Below are 24911 nucleotides of genomic sequence, written 5' to 3' on the forward strand. Positions count from 1 at the left end.
GTCCTGTTAAGGATGGGGTAGACACTGTTTTCATTTTTATCCAATAAGTACCAAACATCTGTAGCCACTGAGCTTAGCACAGAGATGACGCTGCGAAAACTGAAATCCAAGTGATGGTGTCTTTTATTTAGCTAACAAAAAAAAAAAAGTTGTTTTATACCAAATACTTAATATAAGCCACACTCACCTGACAAGTCCAGAAAATGTTTTATCTGAAGAGACAAAAATGACCTCTGAATTGCTTATTAAGAGTGAAACAATCATTCTCATTTCAAGAAACTTGACAGGCAAATTTTTATAAGATCTGTTCCAATATCTTGAAATAGGACATTTTTCTGGACTGTCAGGTGAATGTAGCTGTATTAATAAGTCAAATAAGGCAATCTTTACTAAAACTAAGACAAAAGTTCTTGCTTAGATTTCAGTTATTGCAATATTGATACAGGAATAGAGAGCAGACCCTTTCTTAAATCCTAAACTTTAAATGTTAAATCATTATTTCAGGTATCTGTCTTTATGCAAAGCCAAGTTAAACAATTCTGGTGGGTCTTTACCATGCAGGGGCACACAGAGTTAAATTTACCAACGATTCCTTTAAATTACTTTTGTTTCCTGTTTAACTTAAATATCACTCACCAAACTACTGACTAATAAAGTATAACACATGACATCAGCATTTTCATCTGCAGTGTCTGAGTAAATAACAACATGAAACATGACACTGCCCTTACTCTGAATATAAACGTGTCAGTAAGTTTAGCCCCTGAAACCGTCCCTTCAACGATGTCAGTGATGTGATGTTTTCACAACATCAAGCCTAAAACTCTGCTCAGACATTAGCACTTCTAGAAAACAAGCCTCACATGAAAGTAGGAACTCATACTTTCTGTTTGGATCAGAAAAAAAAACATTCCTCACAGGTCAACAGTACCTTGGATCTGTGATGTTATTCTTTGATCTTTGACACACATTGTAAAATTTATTGTAAAAAAAAAAAATCAAAGGCTATCAAGACATTAAAGGCAACACCAGCATTTGAAGAAATTTTTATTTTTACTGATATTTGTTTTTCATTTAAACCCTGAGTTCTCTCCACGTTAATAATTAAGTATTTTGATGTGCAATCATGTAAAAGAGAAACAAACAATACACTTCCATTAAACAAGAACACTGCATGGAGGACAATCTGTGTAGTTACTACAATGGAAATTAAACATGTTTAACTTATTAACATAAAAAACACATTGTATGGCTTTTGTCTTGTCTAAAACAAATTAACTTGAAGTCACTATCAGTGTTAAACAGTTAACAGACATGGAATGATATATTTTGTGCAATATCAACCATGGTTAGACAAAAAAAAAAAGATGTTTTTATATCACCAGAGAAAAACAAACTGAAGGCACTTAAAACAGCAACAGTCCCCCTGAACCTCCCTGTTATTGTGTGTTATGTGCAGCCCTTATGTTAAGTTACTGGTTGAGTCACTGCAGAGAGGCACTGATCAGCATATTTTACAGAGGTGAGTGTCTGCACAGGCTATGCATTTTCAATGTAAGTGGCTAGATGGCGCTGTTCCCATAAAGACAAAATGTGATTCACAGCTCAGCTGTAATTTCATACATACACTCATTCACACACAATGTATTCACACTCACACCTAACCTGACACTTTAAAAGACTTTTTTGCCCCATGAAGTGTTTCTCTAATTACTGAAACAAGCTCTCCAGGAAGTGAAGATGCATGGTGCCTCCTTTCCTGGAAGAAAGATTGTTCAACTTTTTGGCACTTAGTGCTCAGAAACAGCAACTCACACAAACACACACTTTTGATCGGTACAGCATGTTATTGAGCTGCTTTCTCAGGTTCAGTTCAGTGTAGGCTCCCTGTCCGGGTCCTGAGAGAACAGGTAGAGTGTGTGTGTTTGTGCTAAAGGCCAGTCTATTCCAACTTTTCCTTCACGTGCATCCTCAGAAGAGCCCCACCATGTGATCTATCTGTCTCATGTAGACGCTCTTTAGTGGCAGAGTGTAGCGTCGCTCCGCAGGGATTCTGTTGCACTGCAGATTGAGAAGGTTTTTATTTTCTGAGACACAGTTACATACGATATGATGAAGACTGAGAAGCATTGAGCCTTACATTGGTGTTGTTGCTGGGTGTTAGCCGGTTTCTTGGCTCTCCTTCTTGCAGATCTCCCTCTTCACAAGGAAACAAGTCTTTCCACTGTTTCTCCCTGAAGCGTCTCTCTATCGGCACAATGTGGCCCTCTGTGGTGAAGATGTATTTGTTATCTGATCTGTGAAGTGGGTTGTCTTCATCAAACAGCTGCAAGAAAAAGGGTTGTTGATATGACTGCATAGAGTACAGCTGACAATAATTGAGACTGACAATTAACAATTAACTTTTAATGTTGTTTCTACTGATTCTCTTTAACATATTACTATCAAATGTAGAAGTCAGTGTAGGTGACATGGTATTCTAAAACATGTTTTCTTTTCTGTTTTGTCAAGGAGGTAACAAGTTGTGCAAGAGTTGTACAACAAGTAAGATGAAAAGGTAATTCCTTGATTTTTTTTAAAAATCTTTTGCAATTTTTCTCAGTTTATAGCTTGACAAGTGTTTAGAATTGCTGACTAGTATTTAATTGTAGCTACCATTTTAAAAATAAGAGTCAATGCAAATATTACAGTTTGAGTCCCTAGGTGTAGAAAAAGTCTTTAAATTAGGGCCCACATTGTTAATGTGTTAATCTTCATGAATCCATGCAATTAAAGTCCAAAATGAAAGTGTTTATTTAAAAAAATTATAACACTAATAATAATCAACAACTGCAGCTTCTTTCTGCTTTCATGTTAAAGAACTCCTAGATGGCTCAGTGGACAAGTCAAAAGTAACACGTTATTTGTTGTAGAAAACGGAATTAAATATCACTGAACAACTTTGAGTTTGAGCTACTGCCTACGAGTCAAGCTCACAAGTGCATCAAATTGGGCTGATTTCATTCAGCAACCAAAACACAAAAGCCAAAGAGCACTATTTTGGATTGTGTAGTAATCCCTGTGAATCAAAGAGATTCAAGACACTAACTACAGTGCTCAATGACTGGGTGGCAACCACTGACTGTCAAATATATGCACATAATCTTCAGGAGGTCACCAATTTGTTTACGCTTTAAAATTTTGAAGTTCATCACCAACAGGAGACATGTTTGTTGTTCTGAACTTGACCTAGCTTTATTTGGAAGAGGTAAAGAGGCGGGTCTTTTGTCTCTTTGCTGACAACTACAGGATGCCTGTCTGTCAGTGAAGTCAGCCATGCCCTTACATATGCTGAAGTTGTAAGTTTGATAACTTTCAAAGTAAGGAGTTTTAAAAAATAAATAAATAAATAAATAAAAAAGTGTGTGTCAACAGAGATATTAGGTTTTCAAACCTGATCCACTTTTTGAACCAAGCTACTACTACTTTACAAGCAGAAATATGTCACATTACAACTTTTACAACCAATTAGTTTACAATTCAAATCTACCTGATGTGTTTTTGGTTACATTATATAAAACGGCTCAGGCTGTTACTCACCAAATACAGGTATTTGCATGTCTCACTGAGGAAGAAGCTCTCCATGCGATCCTCTTTGGATTTGTCCACCACATGGTGGAGAGTGGCATATCCACATCTGCAAATAAAGAAACATATTTGATTACAGCGGACATGTCAACACATTTTGAATGTCAAAAAATAAAGAAAACAAAATGACCCGCACCTAACTTTGGCATTTTTTTCAAGGCTTTGAAGAATATCCATTCCAACATGCAAATAGAAAGGATTTTTGGTCGCCTGTGAGGAGGAGAAATACACACATTTACAATTAATCACGTGAAAAAAACACCTCTGTGAATGCTTTGTTGTGTCAACATCTAGAAGTGTTACCTGGTACAGCAGATAGGTCGACTCCACCAGCTCTGGTCTTAAAGGGTAGAAGAGCACATCAGGGGCCTGCAGCTGCCAGTTGTATCTCTCTGGCAAAGCCCCGAAGCGCTTCCAGATGGCATAGTAGAAGGCGTGTAGGCAAATGGCGTTGTCTATATCACCGTTGAGCACCTAGAGTGGTGACATTTGCTGTTAGTTTTACAACAGCTCTTCTGCATAAGATGTGTCAAAGCTGGGCATGTGTAATCTCACCTGCAGCCCAGGAAAGAAGGCCTGAAGGGAGTCAATCCAGGTGTTCATGATCTCACCGCTGAACATGTTCACATTCACATAGAGAGGTGGATCACCTTCTCCTTCATTGCACGACTCCCTCCTGGAAAAACACAAACACAGAACCATAGTAAAACACCATTTAGTCTACTATTCCAGAGTGTAGAGCAAAGACTTATAAGTGATGATGAGACATTAAACACATCTTATTTGACATCTTGTGTCACATCTTTCAGTCAGAGAAGAAAATACTGGAAGAAGTCTGCACTTCTACTTCCTTTTTCTCAAACCAATCACTGACTGCGACTCACTTTCATAGCTTAGATAGTTTCAGGCACAACCTCACATGAAATTGACTCTGAGACTTACGCCAAAGTGTACACCATCTACATTTGATTTTCCTTCTGTTGAGCACTCACCCTCTTCTCATGTGGTTCTGAATGCTTTCATAAGCAGCTTGAAACATCCCGTAGTCCTCTTTCTCTCCAAAAAGGATGTATGATTTGAGCAAGTATTCATAGAAGGAGTCCATCCCAGCTCCCAGACCACTCTGTTTTCCCACCCACTGGCCCGTTTGGATATTTACCACATTCCCTAAAGGGTTAAAAGGACAAATCAGTTACCTTCTTTAAATCTTAGAATTTGAAATGCATCATATTTACATTTCTTAACGAGGATGGAGGGTTTTGAAGGACAAGGGCAAAAGATTTTTTCACACAACAACAAAATCATGCTTACCTAACAGACCAGTTTCATTGTTCCTCAAGTTCCACAGAGCTCTCACAGCTCGTCTGGCAACCCACTCAAATGTGGAATCACCAATCAGGCGGCTCAAAATCCCAAACTCCACCAGCAGGGAACCAGCTCCAGCGGTACAAGTCTCATTGATGCTATCAGGGGGAACTCCAGTCTTCAGGTTCACCTGGATTTAAAAAACAAAGTAGTTCAAATGCTTTGTGACTTCTAAACCTTTGATGCATCACTCTGAGAAAGTACAGCAAATTCTAAAATATATCCTCCTGAGACCCAACAATGCATTTTGTCCTCTAGAGAAGACATCATTTTCAGAGTTTTATTTAAAAAACAAAATAGTCTCTGTGCTCTGTAGAGGACATCCTGGGCTTTGGCCAGTGATATCTGACTTGTTAGAGTTTATCCAATGAAACAAAAGATCTATCTTTCAGATTTATGCAAATTCTGCTTTTAAAGCTTAATATTGGGATTTTCTTAAAATACAAGTGTTTCAGCTGTAATTTGAGAAGTTTTGATATCAATGGGTTTTTTTTAATTACTTACTTAAAACACCAATTTTTCCTTGTGTCCTCCACGGTGGACATGGAGACTTGCAAGATCTATTTTTTCATGTGGAATGGAGGGTATTTCAGGTAACAGAGGATTGACATCCTAACAAATTGATCTTCAAGAATCCATCACACAGGCATATACATGAGGCTCAGTGCAAGTTATGCTTTTAATTTTTTTTTTTTTTTTCCAGATTTGATGATATTTATACACATTGAAAAGGGAGGACAAACAAGCTATGACTGTCACAAGCTAACTGGGTTCAGTAAATGATTTATGTTTTGTTTTAACAACAAAAAACTGCTGGTACCCCCTTTAAAACTGTAAAAAGGTGACAGAAGACAGACCATTTTCAGTATAAGGAAGTCCCACTGTCCCCTACAAAGGACATTCAATTAAAAAAAAAAGTTTATGATAAGAAATTATTGCAGCAAGCTACTTTGAACAAAGGCAATTATATAATGCAAAAAAATCAGAAATTTAACTTGTTTTTCTTCCGGGTCTCAGGAGGCTATGTCACTCTGGTAAAAAAAATAAATAAATAAATAAAGACAGAGGGAAGAGAGTTTAAACTGTGTTCCTGCGAAGTGTAGTTTAAGGACTAAGAAGTTTTTTTAAACAAACCAGCATTGACAATGTTTACTGACTAACTAGGTAAACACAGTTTGCTTTGAATGCACAACTGAAACCTAATGAGGAAGAAAAGTGTTAATGTGGCACCACTACACCTCACTTTTTGTCTCACAAGCTTTAAAAAATATAAGTCCTCATTTGCTTTTTAACGCACCATCCTCTGGGTAAAAGGTATTACAAATACATACTCTACACTACTGCAATCAACTTTACTCATATGACAGATCATTTTTAACAGATTGGTCTTGTGTGTGAGGTAAAATTTACTTCTACAAAAATAAACTCACCCTTGGGTAAGGGATGCCTGTGCTGGTGTTCTCAAAGGCTGGCAGCAAGCGAACAGCCAGGTCATGAGCCAAATGCAGCAGCTCATTATCATAACCTTCAAACCCCACATCACCAAATGGGTGTTTTGGGTCTGTCAGCAGAATGTGAGATGAGATAAGGCTTCCCAAGATCCTGAAAAGGAAGAGAAATATATCATCTACTGTTTCCAAACCTAACCAGGAAATCACAGTATCAGTTTATGTTCAGTGTCTGCCCTTATGTTTATCATGTTGATACATTTCTTCAGTGTTTTAAGATTGGATATTTACTCCTTTTGTGTGATTTTGCAAACAGTACAGAAATGTGTACCTGATGTTTGCCTCGAAAACTTGCACAGTTGAGTCCTTGTCAAAAGATACAGTTTCTATAACCAGCTTGACGGCTCTGTGAAACTCGGTCACATTGCCAAGCACCTGCAGAGAATCAGATATTACGTGAGCTCTGTATGCTGTACAAACAAAAGTATTTGGCTGAACAGAAAAACAGAATGGCCTTCATGTATTTATGTACATACATATTCATCACCATTATGGATGAATCAAAAAATAAATTGTTTTAGAAAGCTTATTACAACTTTGCAAAGGAGAATAGTAAAAATAATTACAGAATCTGTGTCAGGTACAAAGTTTGACTGTTGCAGACATCATGCAACCTACAACACAGGAAGTTCTTGGGAACAACAGTGCTGCAAAATGTGGGTTTGATTCTTACAAAACAGGTTTTGAGATCATGATAAACCCCCATTCTCTACCTCAAGAAGCTAGTTTTCAACCTCAAATTCAAAGGTACTCTCCAACAAAGACCCAAACAAAAGAGAATGTAATATATTTCAATCAATCCTGGAGCCATTCTTATTTACAGTAATAACATTGTGTCTATAAGAGATTAGACAATAAACTCAATAACTAACTGTCACTTACCAGCAGGGTGTCTAAGGTGTCGATCAGCGTGAGGGAATAGTTCCCCAAGACATCATTTATGTTGATGTTTGTTCTGTGGGAAAAGCAGTGAAACAGACTTGGTGAAACTGTGCATAAGGAGGAAAAAAGAGTCAACACATAAAGAAATTGGAAGAAGATTTTAGGACAGGCATTTATCAGTAACTCCAAATTTCCTTTTTTTTTCATCTCACACAGTACTCCCCTCATGACCTGTGTGATATTAGACTGTTAACAGAAATCCTGAGAATAAATACCAAAGCTGCTCCGACAATAAAGCAGTTATGCTTTCCTTTATTACACAGTTATGAACGGTAAACGTGCACAATGCAACCACTGTTTGTTTTCAGTGAGTTATCTGCTGATTAGCTTCTTGATAAATCAATGATGTATCAAACAGTACAACTTTATACTATTATTTTCTGAAGCCCATTTGGAACTCATTTTGCCTGGTCATCAATTCAATATTCATGTTAATAAAAGGTGGGATGGACTTTTGACAGAGACAAGTTTGGAATTGTTGTTTAAAAAATTAACAGAAAACCAACAAATAAAGAATGTTCAAAATATCAAAGACTAAATCTGATTTTTTTTTTCAACTAAATCAAGTTGAGATCAATTCTTACAGATTTAGCAGTAATTAGCAAGTTTTATATACAGTTTTTATACAAACTGTGCAGCTGAGCTTTAGAAATTAACAAATCAGTATGAGAAAGTGAAACTTTGTGGTCTAACAGTTCTTGTGAGGTTTCGCTGTTCAGCCCAGGGGAATAAAATGCACTGAAGATACAGGTGTACTTTTGCACAAACACTGATGAAAAATTTGCATACAGAGAAATTAAAATAAAGGTTTAATTTCCTGTTAAAGCTTTACATATACTCAATATTATCTCTAAATTTGGGCTTGATAGTATATCAAACAAACTGAAGTTTTCTCTTTGGCCCTCTGGTAATTGAGACCAGTTTTTTTTTGATATTCAGACCAAGAATTAAAGCAGATTTCAATTGTACACATTTTCAGTCAAAAATCTACAGCTTTCAGAGACGGAGGATCACGATGCATTGGGATACGACTACAGAATTCATGCAAATAGGGCAGTCAGCAGAGAACAGTTAACATGTAAATGACAGTCTGCCATTTCAGAGAGCCAACTTTGAATAACTCACGGATTTAGCACGTCTGGTCCCCTCCCTTTACAGTCAATGGGGTTCAGCTCGTCCTCAGGAAAGGCATATTTCATGTAATTGTCATATCCAAAATAAAACATTTCCTTGGCCAAGTCCTTCATTTCCTCCCTCAATGTGTCCGGGAAGGAGCTGTACCTCCGGACGTACTCGTCCTTATTTCCATCGAAGAAGCTCAGGTAGGATTTCTTCGGTGACTCTTCTCCCACCTTCGCACAAGTGCTCGTCGTCTCATCATATCTGGGCCCATGTATTCGCTGAGACCAAGAGTTTCCTCCTGAGTTTGTCCCTTTTTCTTCCCTAAATAACAAGTCTAATTTGTGCAAACTAAAACCAAGGGGGAAGTTGAACCCCAAGCTAAGGCTAGGACCGAGTCCGAAAGCTAGCCACAGGACACAGCTGAGGGACAGTCTCAATACGACAAGACCAACTACTATTGACCTCCATTGCATTTTTGATCCAGATCAATCTTAAAACGCATAATTCAGGTCCACACGCCTCCAAAGGGGTGAACAACTGTGAAATCCTGTTAGTCAGGTTAAACAACAGGCACAGACTACAGAAGGAAGGCTGCTTGTAGTGATTCCGCCTTACACACTTCCTGTCAACATACCAGCCTCCGTGCAGATACTGACTTGTGATTGGTTCTTCCTTCGTGACGTATTTAAATGAAATAATGCGGGCTCATCCTGTGAATGGTCGCCGAGCTGTCATTATCACGCTTGCGTTTCGTGGCATTCATGACGTGTCGTTAACTTATGCACCAATGGGGAAAAGACACAAGAGTGGGCGGTTTCGATACTCAGAGCTTGGGTCCCTTGGGGCCAGGCCCCCAACTGCACTTAATTTGGGGCCTTCCAATTTAACCAGATTCAGCAAAGAAATGGTTTGTGTGTAGGTAACAAGCAATTTTCCATTCAATGTTTTCATAAATGCCCTTGTAATCAATTTTTATTCATTATAAAAAAATACAGTTTTTTTTTCATTTTAACCAAAGCCAATATTTCTTCATCTTTAGATAAACAACTGAACAAAGCAAACAAATAAAGTAAATACAGGCCAAAGCGTTACATTTTGGCACTTCAGTTAAAAGTCTTCAGTGCCAAAGTGTATTTAGAAATATAAGATACCTTGTCTTGGATGAGCTGATGTGATTTCTCCTCTCCCTATTTTTTTTCCTTGTTTTTGAGTAGACTCTCACTGAGTCTTCTAGTCTTCTTCTGCTCTTTGGATGAGGGGTTCTCAAGATAGGACCTCACCTTCAGAACAGCATCAACTCCTCACAGTGTCTCTTGTTGCTCTTTTGTCAAAGAGCCTCAACACAGCAGAAGCGTGTGGTTAACCACACCGCTTCTGCTGTGTTGCTCCTGTGCTGTCTGCTCCTGTTAATCAACCCCTGCCCCAACTTCTTCATTTTGGCCCTGTAGAGAGGGAGCTGACAGGTTGCTGGGGTTACATTTAGTTGTTCTTTAAAGAGACTCATCCACACCTCTGCTCTTTTTATTTCAAAATCAAGTCCCACCCCTGCATGCATCCTGCCATGTATTCGGCACAGCTGTGCAGGAGCGGCTTGAGGTTGAGATGCCCTCAAAACCAACCGACTTCTTCATACTACATACGAGTGTAGTTCTTGTATACTGACTGTTTTGTTGGTCTGTGTTGCAGTATGCTATACTTGACTTTATTTTTGGTTTCTGGAAAGCGGAGGTAAAGCTGATCACTAAACTGCCTCTGCTGCTGAATCATCAATTTACAGTCTGATCAATGCTGATGAGTAGTTTAAGTGCTTTGATGATTTTATAGAAATGAACCTGTGAGATAGGTATCACTTCTGTAAGGCCTAGCAGTAACAAGCACCGGCTAATCTTTCCCATTACACTGTAAATATTATGTAGCCTATTGTATTCTAGTAGTATACTGTAGTAATACAGCAGGTGGCGATAATGCACCCAAAATGGACTGCCACACACTTTAAATTGAAAAAGAAGAATGACAGGTCGTCTGGGTTTTTTGACGTGCTGCAGATTTTGCTCTTTTTCACAAACTGCCAACTACATATTACATTTTGGCAAAACAGCACAGAAAGCAACAAAAAATCAGACCTTGGAACTGGCTTGTTCAACACTTCAATAGTGCAACCCTTCAACACCTGTTAGTAGGTGTCACTTCCAAGAATCAGCATGTCTCGTTTGTCTAATCTAGACAGAGAGACTAGAGGGCCTATGGGATAGAGCAACTTGAAGCAGGTGTTACACAAAACCAAGTTCCGGCGTTATTTTGAATGAGCCCTAGTACCATCTCCAAAGTGAAGGCCAAGTTCTGCACGAAGCGGGATGTCGGAGACAGGCCGTGAAGTGGGCGTCCCAAAAAGACACTGACTTGTCAGCACTCAGGAATCAACTGTCTTTCACAAATTTGCAGACAAGGTTTGCAGGGCGATATGGCAGACTGCTCTCTGCCCAGACAATTTGGAACAGACTACACGCAGACAATGTAAAATCTCATAGGGATGTCAGGAGGCCTGTCAAGAGGCCTGCCATGACAACCCTTCACTGCCAGGCCCGTTTGCACCGGTGTCAGTAACACGTGTACTGGAACCTGAACATGTGGAGGAGAGTAATGTCCAGTGATGAGTCCAGACTCTGCCTTAAGCTGTTGGATCATAGGGTCAAAGTTTGGAGAAGACCCGGAGAATGCTATGCAGATTGAGTAACATCTTTAGTGGAGGCAGTGTGATGGTGTGGGGCGGCATCTTCCTGACTGGGAAAACAAGGCTGGTCATCAGTGAAGGCAACCTCAATGCAGAGGGATATCGAGATGAGATTCTGCAACTTGTGGCAATCCCATACCTCCACACTCTGGAACCAGTCCCTATCCTCCAAGATGATAACTCTCGCCCCCACTGAGCAGGGTTTCTCAGAGACCACCTCCAGAATTTGGGAGTGCACAGGATGGAATGGCCTGCCAGCAGTCCTGACCTCAACCCTACTAAGCACTTGTGGGATCAGCTTGGGCATGCCGTTCATGCCAGAGTGACAAAAGCAACCACATTGGGTGACTTGCGACAAATGCTGGTTGAGGAATGGGATGCCATCCCACAACAGTGTGTGACCAGACTGGTGATTAGCATGAGGAGGAGGTGCAAATCTGTTCTGGCTGTGTATGGTTTCTCCAAACACTACCAAGGCTCTCATTCATTAAAAGAACAAGTTGTTAAATTGTGAATATTTCTTGTTTCATTAGACAACCCACAAAATAAGAGATTTGAAAATGCTCTTACTTTTTGTGCTAAGTTTACTTAAAATCCTTTCAAACCGTTTTTTTCCCATGTTAAATCTAAGACAACTGCTTATAAAAGTGTGTGTTTTTCCAAGTGTTTAGATTTTGGGTGTGTAAGATGTATTTTCAACCATGACCTGCATTTGAATTGGGTTTTTTTAAAATACTTCAAAGTAAAATGCCTTGCTAAGGTTATGTCAACATTTATTTTCTGGGTGGGGTGGGGCATACTGACGAGTCTAAGGTTTAGCGTTCTTCTAACACAAACGAAAAACCTCCTCAAACAGTAAATAAGGGTCAGACCATCCTGCAGCTGAGCCGAAATGCTCAATTTTAAAATGAGCTGCAGCTACAGATGCCATTTTAATAATCAGCCAAATAGACTACGCTAATGTTTGAATCCTGTAGACAAAATACAGTTAGATTGAAAATAAAAAAACTGAAAATGGTTTGGTTTAATAAAAATAAGTTTACTTGGTATTTTTTAAAGTCCTAAAATCATGCAAAGAAAAACCTTTGTGGTGCCTTTTACTTATCACTAGTCGCAGCATGATGATGAAAAAGGTGCTTGACCTTGTGGAAAAAAATAACAGAACAATGTCTAAATTAAAAAGCATGCCTTTTTATTTCTTGAATATATTGAAGTGGTGTTTTTTTTCCCCATTTTATCCGCCCAGGTAGGCACACCTTGCACGATGCTTTACTTCGCTTCAGAGGTGAGAGGCATTGCAAAAGGCACTTTGAATTCTGCCACTCTCTCAGCCTCCAGGTAGCACAAAGGACATCATTTCCACCGAGGCAACTGACAAACGGGCCGACGTCAACCACGCAATCCTGTACAGCTTTACGTCCAGTACATTCAGACTTTAAATAGAATCATATATTCCTACACACACATCTCACATCAGTAAAAATCATACTAGCTTGATATTTGTACAGACCTGCATCAAATTACTTTCTTAAATGCACAGTTTTCTAGAACAATAGACATGTTTTTTTTAAGAAGAAGAAAACAATTTCAAGCAAAAGATGACAGGAATAGAAGAATCTGCATGTCACCCGGCATCATTACCGACCATATAAAGGAAAAATTGTTATTATGCCTGTTTGACAGAATCAACACTCATATTAAAGAGTGTTGTGTAATACCCAGGAGTAGTGTTACAAACTGATGGGTATTATTAACTTATATTGTATGATCAGCAAAAGGTCTATCAGAAATAAGGGTTTTACAAGAAGTTGTCATAGAGTCCAGCTCTGCAAGCTGATAATGCCAATTTCATCCTTAAACCAGTCTCAGGAACACATTTCTAAGTAGTGCATTCTTTGGGGTTTGTGAAGACATCACCATGTAAAAAAAGAGAGTTGAGGGAGTTGTGTGCATGTGTGTGGCACGAGCATAACAGTGCAGTGAGTAGAAGACTGTACATCATCGTAGAGTGACGGGGGTGTGGCATGACAGTAACATGGCAAATACAGCTGGAAAACTTCTCCCGCGTTTTCAACTCCTCCTGGATTTCGAGTGCTGGATGAGCCACTGAAGTGTGATATCTGGAATTGGAAAAAAAACATGGTAGTGTATGTGAAGAATCTACAGACTGTAATGAATGAGTGTAGTTTCTATGACATCAACCTTCTGTTTCTGAGCACAGAGTTTTGAAGCGAATCGTCAGCGGGGAGTGGAAATAGGGCGGGCTCTGAGCATCTACAAAAACAGCTATAAGGTGACTGCCTCTTGATCAGCTGAGCTCTACTTCTGATTGGGCAAACTCACAATCCATATATCTTTCAAACTGCCAAGGTAGAAAAAAAATCACCCACTGTACAGTGTGTGCCGAAAGAAAAAAATAGTTATTTGAATGGGAGCCAGTCTGTGTACCAAGCCATAAACATGTTTTATTTCTGATGTGAAAACAGCTTATTTGGCTTGGAGTGTTGGTGGTTTCCGGGGTTTCTGGTACTTCTGGAGCCAGCCTCATGCAGGCACTTGGAAACAACTTAATTTTGGTTACATCTAAAAAAATATACAACAAAATACTGAATACTCAAGGCAAGGTCTTTCCCCATTCACGCAAAAAAATGTAGCAGACCAAATGTTGTAAAATATGAACAAAATCTAAAGTAATCCTTTTTAAAAAATTGTAACATACCATGATGAAGTGACAACAAATTAATCAGAAATATGTTCTAAAAATTAAGACTACACAAGAAGATTCACTGAGGAAATGCTGAAGAATCATCATCACAAGAACGATGTGACTTTGTCCTTTGACCTACAAAATCTGAGCAGTTCAAATAAGTGAACAATTGTGTAAAATCAAAACATATTCTCTCAATCCCAGAAATCTGTACACAGGAACAATTAGCTGTCATTCTCTGGGCTTCACACCTAAAGTTTTTAGCAAGCTGGTGGTGATGGTTGAAGGGGCACTCCAGTGGTTTAGTATTGCATTTTTACATATATTTTTGTTTCCATCCCTACAGACACTTTATAAGACTTGTCAAGAAAATAAGTCTAAAAACTCTTATTTTTAGTTAGCTTATAAAAACTTCACATTGACAACTGTGCAGATGTGTCATACTCAGAAAAAGGTAGTTGGAGCAGCAGTACAACACTTGTGGTTTGGAGATTAAAGTGATATATGTGCGTGTGCTAGTGGAATAGCACTTCAAATATCAAAGTTTCGGTTGCAGTATTTTTTATCAGTATCAGTCTTATGTTACCAGCTATCACGGAGAAGTCTATTACCAAAAGTAAGCTTAATAATAACACACAAATGATCAACTAACTCACCAATGTTGTCTTTCTCTTTGCAGGAAATGGAGTAGCAGCATATTTCTCTGTCCTGAATAGCTGACAGATTCCTAGGGACAGAGAAATAAGTATTAGATACAAGGATAAACATTCATCTGTCCCATCATTCTGCGTCTTGTGGGATGATCTTTTGAGATGAGCTCATCTTCTGGCCCATGTTGCTGATTTGTCAGCAGAGGGAGCCAGTTCCTTCAATCAACTACTACAACTTCAGCTTAAACTCCAGCTTTCAATAAGTAGGACTATTTTCCTCAAGAAAGAACAGACATACAATGATTCCACATGTCATACTCACATCTTCTCGATAAGCTGCTTTTCATCTAGAGCAGTGGGAAGGTCCCTTTTGTTACCAAGCACCAAAACCTGAAAACAAGTTATGATTAGAATCTGAGAGAGAGCCCACACACTGTTGGTTCAAAAATCAGACATGATGGTTTCGGGAGCAAACTTACAGGAATTCCTTGCAACTGAGGTTTGTCTAATAAATTATGAAGCTCATTTCTGGAAGCCTCTACTTTATCTCGATCTGCTGCATCAACCATGTACCTAAAAGTGAGCAACAACAAGGAAGAAGTATTTCTTTTAACTCTCTGTGACGTCTTTGAGACTTCAGAATCAAAACTGGGATTATACTCACACAATTGCGTTAACTCCCCGACAGTACCGCTCCCACATGCTCCTGAACCTTGGTTGCCCGCCTATGTCCCAGATCTGCAGAATAAAGGGCACATCATTCATTAGATTTGGATTTTTTCATGACCGGTTTAATTTCATCTAATTGCTTTGTGATAACAGCAGATTAAAATACCTTGATGGTGACGTTTCCTTTGGAAACCTTTCTCATATTGAATCCGACTGTGGGGATCATGTCTTCACTGAAATGCCCAGACTGAAAAAAAGATACAAGTAGAAGTCAGTTCTCATAAGAAAAGAACTGGTGATACTAAAGTAATGTAGACATAATCTGCAATATATAATTGTTACATTTTGTTTCATGTGCTACTTTTGTTCAAACAGTACAAAGACAGGGGATAGTGATGTAAATGTAATCATAATTTTAGGACTAGTGAAGCAACATAAAATTATGATCTTTCATTTCAACCAACAGCAGTGGGAAGAATAATCCCGGTCAGCAAACAGATTCAGTAGCATTCCCCTTTATCATCAGACTTCACAAGCTGTTCATATTTTTCCCCTAATGCCCTCCACTGTCTGATGTCCACACATTTCTCAGCACATGACTTGCTGGAGTCACCTGATGAGGCTAAGTGGAAATGAGTGCAGAGGTCTTATGACTAAGGAAGGAGGAGGAACAACCCCTAACAGCTACAACCATTCAGCTTTTTTTTTTCTTTCGAATCTGCAATGCGAAGGATCTGGCTTATGTTCCAACTTCCTGTTAAGACACAGGGCTGTAAGCTGACACTCAAAGCAGACAGAAAGACATTTTTACCAGCTTTGTAATGATGAATTAAAACAAGTTTCTATTTGTTACAACCATAACACCCATTTTTTGTGTCAGCTCTAGTGAAAATAGATGCTTTGCTGTTGGTATCAAAACAAAGCTAAAATTCTGGATGCAATCATTGCAGATCCAAAGAATTCCTCAACATCTTCCAGTTAGAGTAGACAAGTCATCTCATCTCACTGCAGACCACATGATGCAAAGGAGAATGGAAAACTTGTACTGTCCAAAAAAAATCTAGAAATAACAATAAGTAAATGAATGGGGGCAAAATCTCCCAAAGCAAGCACCAGTGGCTTGAAACAGCCGTGAAGCTCTTCTTAAAACATGTTGCGGTCTGCTTATTTCCTAATGAATGGTTGCTCCACCAGAAACACTCGTTTTAAGTAACCAACCCAAGTTGCACATCAGAATTGCCTTCAATGGATGCTTCCTCAGTTACAAGAGGTCACAGAGAAAAACAACGTCAGAACAGAAGTTGTGAGGAGCTATTTTAATTTGTTGACATGCTATCATTTTGATTGAGCATTGGTTGACATTTTATTTATGAAGCTAGCCACCTGAACTTATGAATAACCATCAACAGATCTGTCTCTGGATATATCTATATGAAAATATTGAGTATAAAACCTAGAAATTAACTTCCTCAAGCCCAATTATTTTTACTTTGGTGAAAGAACCTGTGCCTATGCGAACCCCCGCATTGTGTGTGTTTTTGTGTGTGCGTGTGTATGTGTGTGTGTGTGTGTGTGTGTGTGTGCTTGGCAAGCAACTTGATGCAATGTTCAACGTGTCTTTAAGTTGACTTCCTAGTAGCTAAACAATGTGCTAACAGCTTTGCCCTAATTTTCAAAATGATTATACATTGTAGACGAGATTAAAGTCACATCAAAGCAAATGCTGGTGCGCTGCGTTTTGTTTGAGCTTGATACACAACCATAACACAGTAACCAACTAGCCATGCAAGATCCACCAGCCGCAAACTAGTTAGCCCAGCTGTATTGCTGACACAAAACCAACAAACCGCCTGTTTCAGGTTTGTTTACGTGTAGGCATGGCTCCAAACAGACGTCTTATGGGACCCGAAATTCAGACAGCGTAGCAGTTAGCATACAACTAGCTCGGTAACTGTTATCCCATTATTGAGGCTAATGATATTAGCACTACTCTATAGCGAGGTGGCTAGCAGCTGAAGACTTACAGCGATCACGTTTACAAATGTTGTTTTTCCCGAGTACTGGAGGCCGACCAGCGTCAGCTCCATCTCCTCTTTCCAAAATAGAGACTTGAACCAGTCCAAAAGCCGGTTTATAAGTGCCAGCATCTTGAGGTCGGTGTTTGAACTCCCCCGTCGTTGTGTCTGTTCTCCCTCCCTGTCAGATGTGGCGTTTTCCAGTGGGGAAGGGAAGTGGGACGCATGCAGCTGTCATATGATCAGTCTGCCAAAGCGAGCCCCGAATCCACCTACAGGCACACGAAGGAAGTACATCGGGCTCCATGCCCAATTTAAAAGCCCCGTGATGACTTTAAATCGTCTCATCTTTATATATTTGCCTGTCCACAATATACCACTTAAAATGAGATTATCAGCACCGAGGCATTATCTCTTACAACAAGACCGATGAGCTAAGTTTGATAATGAGATGTCCTTTCTCTCCTGAAGAGGATTCGTTGGGTTTATTTTGTAGTAATGACAGGCACCAGAGCTTGTCTGACAGAAGTGCTAGAGAAAACTAGAGAAAATATGTTCGGCTGGGAAATCACCTGGCAACTGGGAAGTCACCCACAACCTGACAGCAATCATTGGTCCAGGTCAGTGGAAAAAACAAACAAACAGCGATTTTAAGTTTATATTTGTTCGGAGCACTGCAAATGATGATGGTTTGACCCTGTTTATTTCAGCCAGGTCACAGCCCTGCAGTACGGGCTTCAGCTTATCACACACTATTTACTTTTGCTATGAATGATAAAGGAGCGTTTAAGACACAGGCAGTGGTTCAAACAACAACGTGCTACTTGTGGGTATTTTAAAGGGATGCACGATATTATCGGCACAATATCGGTATCGGCTGATAAAAGCTTAAAAACACGTTTATCTGTATTGGCAGATATGAAAATTTCTGCCTATAGGCACAGCCGATAAGGTGCTATTCAGTTAGGATCATTATTATTTTCCATCTGAAAAATAAGTTCCTTAAATAAAATGTAGCACTTCATTGATTTGCACTGCAGAGCTCTGTGTCTGTCACCAGGTTGTTACAGTAGCTCTAAAATAATCAAATGCAACTTGGTTATGTTTAAAAATGCATTGTACATTTAAAGTTCATGTGATCTAAAGAAATTATTTTTCTGTATTTCAATACTGAATGTCTTGAGTTTGAAAAAATAATACATTTCTTATTAATGGTAAAATCAAATGTTTTTTGTCTTGTTTTATGTGTGTTTCTTAAACAAATAAGACCGTCACAATAAGAGTAACATATACATTCCAGTACAGGATAGACTTAGCTCTCTTCACAGTGAAAAAAACAAACAAACTTGTGATTATCTGTATCGGCCAAAAGGGGTTTCGATATATCGGCATATCGGATATCGGCAAATATCCAATATCGTGCATCCCTAGTATTTTATGTTGCCAGTTCAATACTGGTGGGGTGGAAGAAGTAGCCTGAGGATACTCATAACTGTGAAATGGTTTTTATACTTAAGAGTATGCTACTTCTACTTGCAGTGGTGTTCAAGTTATCGTGCAGGTGGCTAGCTAACGATAAGTGCTTGTGTTATTATTTTTGAAATTAAAGTTTTAGTTTTATACCTGGAATACAAGAATTTTAGCATTTTTTTTCATGTATTATTTTTAATATAATTTTTGTCGGGAATTCACAAAAAGTTATTCATAGATTCAAACATACAGTACACTTAAGTCCTATAGCATGTTGCTTTGATTTGCAACATTAGAAGCATTTGTTTGTTCCCTTTAAAAAGATGCTAAAGAGAAAAGTTAAAGTCAAACTTTTGTTGGTCAATATCTACATGAATGTGATGAAAAAAATCATATTAAAGCCCCATATTCAACGAGTTGTTAAGCTAACTTTTTATCTACAACTTATCCTTATATTTTCAGTGTTTTTACTTTACAGTTCTCTGCTCACAAATAAATAATTTTAAATAGAAACGTAGAGGATAGCAGAAACCTTACCATCACCATACAGTAAAAGGCAGCAGTATTCTACAGTAACCTATCACCTTAACAATGGTACTCATAACAAGTTATTTAGTCTGTAAAAGATTCTGGCAACTCAAAAAGCATGATGCATAATGTTATGACAAAAAAATCCGAGCTCTGAAGCAAGAACCCAGAATCAGCTCATTGTGAGCCAAAGAGGGCTAACCACTGCACTAGCATGCCACCTTGGGGATTTACGCGGCAGAGTTTATTTACTTGCTGATACATTATGGTAGTTTTAAAGCGTGGCCCATATGCTACTGGGGGTTGGCCGCAATACTCCAGCTTCACACAGGAAGGCCACCACGGGGGTGTGAACACAGAACCAGCTTACTTTGAGGAAAGCAGTGCTAACCACTATTCTGTACTGGCTTGCTTTTCAGAGTTCACATTAGCTCATTGTAGTTGGTAAACTGTACTAGAAGGAAATTAAGGCAAGCAGTAGCTGAGATTTGAACCCACAACCTAGTCATTATGAGGTAGCTTTCACACCACTGTGACATTTGTTAGAGCGTAGGGATATTCAACTTAAAATACTATAAACTTATAAAAAAAGTCTTCCAGTTAGAGGAAGCTCAAACATGTAAACTCTGCATGTTGTCCAGCCATGGTTTGATCTCAGTGTAAATGAACACACTAGCATGCTGACTTGTAAGCTTCATCCAAGCAGGACATAATGCAAATTTTATTTTAAAAAAAATGCCTGGTAACAGTTCTTGAGTTATTTACAATAATGTGAAAAAAAAATTAAATAGATTAAGGAGAAAAACCTGCACATGAAGTATTTTGCGCTGGGGAAAATATCAACATTCAAACATTCTCTCATAAATATCTCATGTTAAATTTCAATGTTTTCACACATAAAATATTCACATAAAAGAGTTAACATGATAAAAACAAAGAAGAGTTCCAAAATCTTTGTAAATAGTTATTCATTCACAGACATCTAAATATTTACAAAACAATCTTTATAGTTATATACCAGCACTCCTTGAACCGTTGCTCAAAGACACATTAAAAGAGCAATGAAGGAACAGTGACTGCATCTTTCTGTCCTGGAAATGAAAGCAGGAACTCTTACATCCACAAGCTTGCTTTGCAAACCTGTAGAGCTCCCTTTGTGATAATATGTGTTTCTAACAGAGTGAGATCCCAAAACATGTATACCTTGATCGGTGTTGAACAGTCTCTGTCTGACTTATGTTGTTACTTCTGTATGTGAGACACAAAAACCGTCACTGCATTTGGATTCATCCTGGATGATGAACGACAGGCTGCTTTCTTCCTTTGACAGAGGGAAGTCACTGGTTTTGGTAGAGACAGGCACAAAGTCGGTTGATTTACCACCTGAGTGGAGAGAATATGAGACATTTCTATAAAATGAGTATAATCATCAAATAACCACACAAAGCTAGTCTGAACAACCACTTTCGTCCTGTGAATGTAGAATTTTGAAGTGAATTCTAAAAGAACAAACTATTGATGTCTCTTTACTGGTGACGGTGCTTATTATAAGCTCAGCTCTCCTCAGGCATGTGAAAAGTGTCAACTACTCAGTTTAATTAAAACCATAATGTTTTGTCAAAAATGCTGTTTGTCCAGGGCACCACTGTAATAGCAGTTTAAGAATGTGACCCAATGATCAATGGCAAGAGTTAGTCTTGTTGGTTGATGGTTTGACTCCCAACCCCTGCTTCTTACCGGACCCCCCACTCTCTAACCCCCCAAATTTCCTGTCTCTCTTCTGTCTTCCTAATTGGTAAAGGTAAAACGCCTAAAACAATCCCAATCAATAACCCAAGACAAGTTTAAAAATAGCATTTGGCTGATATACAAAGCACATAAACTTGGAATGAAATATTTTTTATATCTTTTCATGAAATTGACTGTAACAATGTAATCCATTCTTTAAAGATCAATCAAAACATTATTGATCAATCAACAACAACAAACATTTCCCCATGTCATTTAAACCCTAATCAACATTTCACAATCATTTTGTGAGAAGAGGTAGAAAATGTTATATTCCAACCTTACTGGCAACAGTGTATCAAAAAATGATACAATATTATTTGCATTACAAACAAAACAAAGGAAAGTTCTTGTTTGAAAGCTCATTGTGCAAAGCATCTAATTCTTCACTAAAATCTGAAATATGTTGTCAATTTTAAAAAAAAATTGTTTCATTTTGGCCAATAAATTTGATAAGAACTTTGTTGTTTCTCAATTTTGAAGAATCTCTAATAGGTGTGCAACAACCTTACTACAATCTGTGAATAACTGTGCTGAGCAGCAGCTGGATTTAGAAGGCTCTGCTAATTTAGCCACCCAATTTACAAAACATAAAGGCTGTTTATTTATCATCACTCCAGTGTTTTTGTTTTGGAATTTAAAAGAGGTCAGTATCAAAGTGATCAAAGAAAATAGTTACTCAATTCAGATAATGACTAAGAGGAAACAGCAGGTAGTCATTTTAGATCTCAAAACAGCTGAGACCTACATAAAACATGAAAGGGCCTGAACAGCTAAACAGAGAAAAACAAAAGATAAAAGCTACCTAAGAACCACTTTAGTATTTAATGTTGACCAACATTTGAACATGAAAACTTCAACCAGGCTTAAGGCTTTCGTTCTTACTGACAGATCTGTACTTTGGAAAAGTTTGATAGTTTTGTTTGAAAATCAGAAACACAAAACAAAAGGAAGTATGTTAATGTAAATAAGTCCCCATTATGAATTTCATCAAAGCATGTTTGCATATGCATTGAACATCACTTACCTTTGAGCTTCTTGAATTTCTTTATACAGACATAAGACAGAAGTATGAGAAGGGTGAGGGACAGCAAAATAAAGCCAACGCCCAGAAGCACATACATGCTGTCTCCAGCAATCTCAGGCCTCTCTGATGAAAATGCAAATAATAGGTAAGTTAGTTCAACAATACTGTCTTAAATTATCTCATATTACAGGGTTTTTTTCCACACACTGCTCTTTTATAAATGTTACCTTGTTCACAAACTGAATTGTGGGTTTTGTTCCCTGGGAAACGCTCAGGAAGTCCGACTAAACTGCACCTGTTGAACAGAAATCATTAATGACCAATAGTTTGGTTCTTAATGGGAAGTTAATCTCATAAACAGCAGAAGTCTCAGGTCTTACTGTGTCCGTGGTCTGCAGATGTTCACTTTTGCATCAAAGTATTCAGTATCAAGGCATAATGGCTCACACTGATACAAATACTCAATCAACCCTTTGCTCTTGGTTTTGGCTGCAAACATAGACACACAAGAATATTAATTCACACCCATTAAAAAAAATCCATTCGCCTGAGATGTATGATTTGGGTATACAATATGGAAAGTGTATCACTGTTAGCTTACTACATATTAAACTAGTTATATCAAGTTAGTGGTAGTTGGTGGAGCTGCTATAACTACAATGGCATCTGTCTACAGTGTTTTTATTTTGGAATGAAGGCTGTATAAAAAGGAAATGATTTTAAACTATCATCTCCTGTGCCACTATAATTTTGACAACAGTTGGAGGAACGTCCAGAGATTTAGCTGCTCCAAAAGTTGTGACAAAGTTTAAGTTGGTTAGTTAACTTTACAGACAATATTAGCATGCATGACACTTTATGAAGAGTCCTACATGAAGAGGATGAGTAATTTTTATAATCATCTGTAGTGTTGCTCCTCCGTAAGTGATGTGTTGATGAACTTTCTTCCACAATTAACAAATGTAAAACACAGCCTTTTAACAATATTTTGTTGCTTTTGGTCATTTTTTTCTGTTTTTATTTAATGCGATGAGACTGTTTTATAATTAGTTTCTAATATTCTCTCACTGTACTTTTCTTACTCTAAGGGCCAGCAGCCTGAATGTTAAATAAAAATTTATTTATAAAAATTGTATTCAATATTTTGTTTGCATCAGTTATAAAGTTTTTATTTCTTAATTGATGATACACCAACTCAAATGGTGTACATGTGTTTTCATGCCAACTAACACCTCATTCCTCGCTTGAAACCCACCAACACCGTGATTGGTGATTTCTAACCATATTTGTGCCAGCATGGAAAACAAACAGTAATTTCAAAACAAACAACTCACAATATATTTCTTTCCTAACAGCAGCCCGCTCACCTGTCCTGTTCACTTTCTCCCCTTGAACACATTTGTTTTCTTCACATCTTGAGCAGACACTGTTGGAACACAGGAAGCCAGGGCGGCGAGAGCACTTTGCATTTGTGGTCAGCGTACATTTCTGAGCATATTCTGTAAAGAGACAAGAAATTGAACCGTGGGATTTCCATTTCAGGTGGTGTGTTTTTTTTCCCACAATAATGAATACATCATCAGCATAATTGGCAGGTGTTTCTCTGTAGATCCTAAGAGCACTATTTTAGGAATTTTGATTTACCTTGACATGACTGACAATCCTCACAGATTCCCAAGATGTGATGTTGATCCGAGAAGGAGCCTTTTTCACAGGGGACGCAGACAGTCTGCTGATGCTCTGAGCAGAAGTGTTTCACTTTTTCCCCTTCAAAATAAAATGAAAATCAGACAATTCAAATCCACACTTGTTCCCTCAAAAGCGACCTGTCATCTGATATTACACACAGGTTTCTATTACAGGAAACAACCATGTAACAAGAAAAAGTATATATCTGTAAGGTTTAGTACCCCAGCAATTAACTTTATTTTACCTGGTGGGCACAGGTCACAGCATCGACCATTCACCTTATGCTGTCGCTCACCACAGTCTGCTGCATATCCTGAAGTCCAAATAGTCCACACACATATTAGCACCAGAGAGGAGCTCAGAGGAATCATTTTGTCCACTGCTCTGCTTTTGTTGTCAGGGTTTTTATATTCCCTGCTGCTGACGTCACATGTGAGATGTGACTGTGGTTAGCCGAGACAGCGTGCGAGTCGTATGCAGCACTACAGGAAGTGAAAGACCACTTGATGCTATTGGGGGCTGTCAATGATTAAAAAAAAAAGAGAGAGACAGTGAAAAGAAGTTTACTTAATATGCCAGTTTTAAGTTGTTTCGTACCCATATGTGTTAAAAGGATTTGTGTTCAGATTTTACCTGGTCCTATAAATGTTATTTCAAAGGCAGGACCATTGTCTTAGGAAGGAGTACCTGATTTGTTATACTAAACAAAGTAGATGATAGTAATGGGTGGCACATGTCTATAAAGACAAATCACAGGATTTCATTTATTCGCTCTTCAGCCTTTCCTATAATGAGTGTTTCCCTGAAGGTGAAGGAGAAGCTGTTTCACATCATGTCATTAAGGTTTCGATAACTTCAGCAGGAACTCTCAATAGAATTTAAAGTTGTACAAATCTATTCTCTTGAGGCACAATACCAAAAAGCTAGTGTATAAATATAGTTTGGGTATAGACAAGCAGATATTTACTTTCTCTTTTTATGCTTGATGGGAATGGAAGGAGTCAATGGGCTTTGGGTTCCATCAAGTAGACATGCAACAAGAGAAACAATTTCTGTATTTTAAACTAAAACAA

General features: G+C 38.3%; 3 protein-coding genes across 4 annotated transcripts; all 3 read right to left on the reverse strand.

Moving 5' to 3' along the window:
• Nucleotides 1-4: 4 nt before the first annotated feature.
• Nucleotides 5-9208, reverse strand: edem1 (ER degradation enhancer, mannosidase alpha-like 1). Of its 2 annotated transcripts, none has more exons than XR_012599211.1 (12): nt 8568-9208; nt 7383-7455; nt 6772-6875; nt 6423-6594; nt 4939-5122; nt 4620-4794; nt 4183-4303; nt 3931-4101; nt 3764-3837; nt 3580-3676; nt 2141-2268; nt 5-2061 (listed from the first exon to the last, which is right to left on the reverse strand). XR_012599211.1 is itself a non-coding variant. In XM_074680892.1 (12 exons), exons 1-12 carry the CDS (start codon nt 9035-9037, stop codon nt 1972-1974), a joined length of 1917 nt encoding a protein of 638 aa, XP_074536993.1. In that variant the 5' UTR covers nt 9038-9208; the 3' UTR covers nt 7-1971. The 2 variants fall into 2 exon arrangements, 1 of the variants encoding a protein (XP_074536993.1); XM_074680892.1 differs by having other exon boundaries at nt 7-2061; nt 2141-2326.
• Nucleotides 9209-12466: 3258 nt separating this feature from the next.
• On the reverse strand, nt 12467-17600 carry arl8ba (ADP-ribosylation factor-like 8Ba). Its single transcript, XM_074672215.1, has 7 exons — nt 17346-17600; nt 15488-15568; nt 15317-15390; nt 15132-15225; nt 14975-15042; nt 14659-14729; nt 12467-13415 (listed from the first exon to the last, which is right to left on the reverse strand). Exons 1-7 carry the CDS (start codon nt 17466-17468, stop codon nt 13366-13368), a joined length of 561 nt encoding a protein of 186 aa, XP_074528316.1. The 5' UTR covers nt 17469-17600; the 3' UTR covers nt 12467-13365.
• A 2968-nt stretch (nt 17601-20568) lies between these two features.
• On the reverse strand, nt 20569-24209 carry tnfrsf18 (tumor necrosis factor receptor superfamily, member 18). The gene is made up of 7 exons (XM_074668770.1): nt 24083-24209; nt 23794-23916; nt 23517-23648; nt 22530-22638; nt 22377-22444; nt 22150-22272; nt 20569-20717 (listed from the first exon to the last, which is right to left on the reverse strand). The coding sequence occupies exons 1-7, from the start codon at nt 24207-24209 to the stop codon at nt 20569-20571; spliced, it is 831 nt and encodes a 276-aa protein (XP_074524871.1).
• Nucleotides 24210-24911: the final 702 nt, after the last annotated feature.

The sequence above is a fragment of the Halichoeres trimaculatus genome, unplaced genomic scaffold (assembly GCF_033239565.1).
Source record: "Halichoeres trimaculatus isolate MK-OKI-2021-1 unplaced genomic scaffold, fHalTri1.1 fHalTri1_scaffold_1, whole genome shotgun sequence".
In the NCBI taxonomy this organism is placed as follows: Eukaryota; Metazoa; Chordata; class Actinopteri; order Labriformes; family Labridae; genus Halichoeres; species Halichoeres trimaculatus.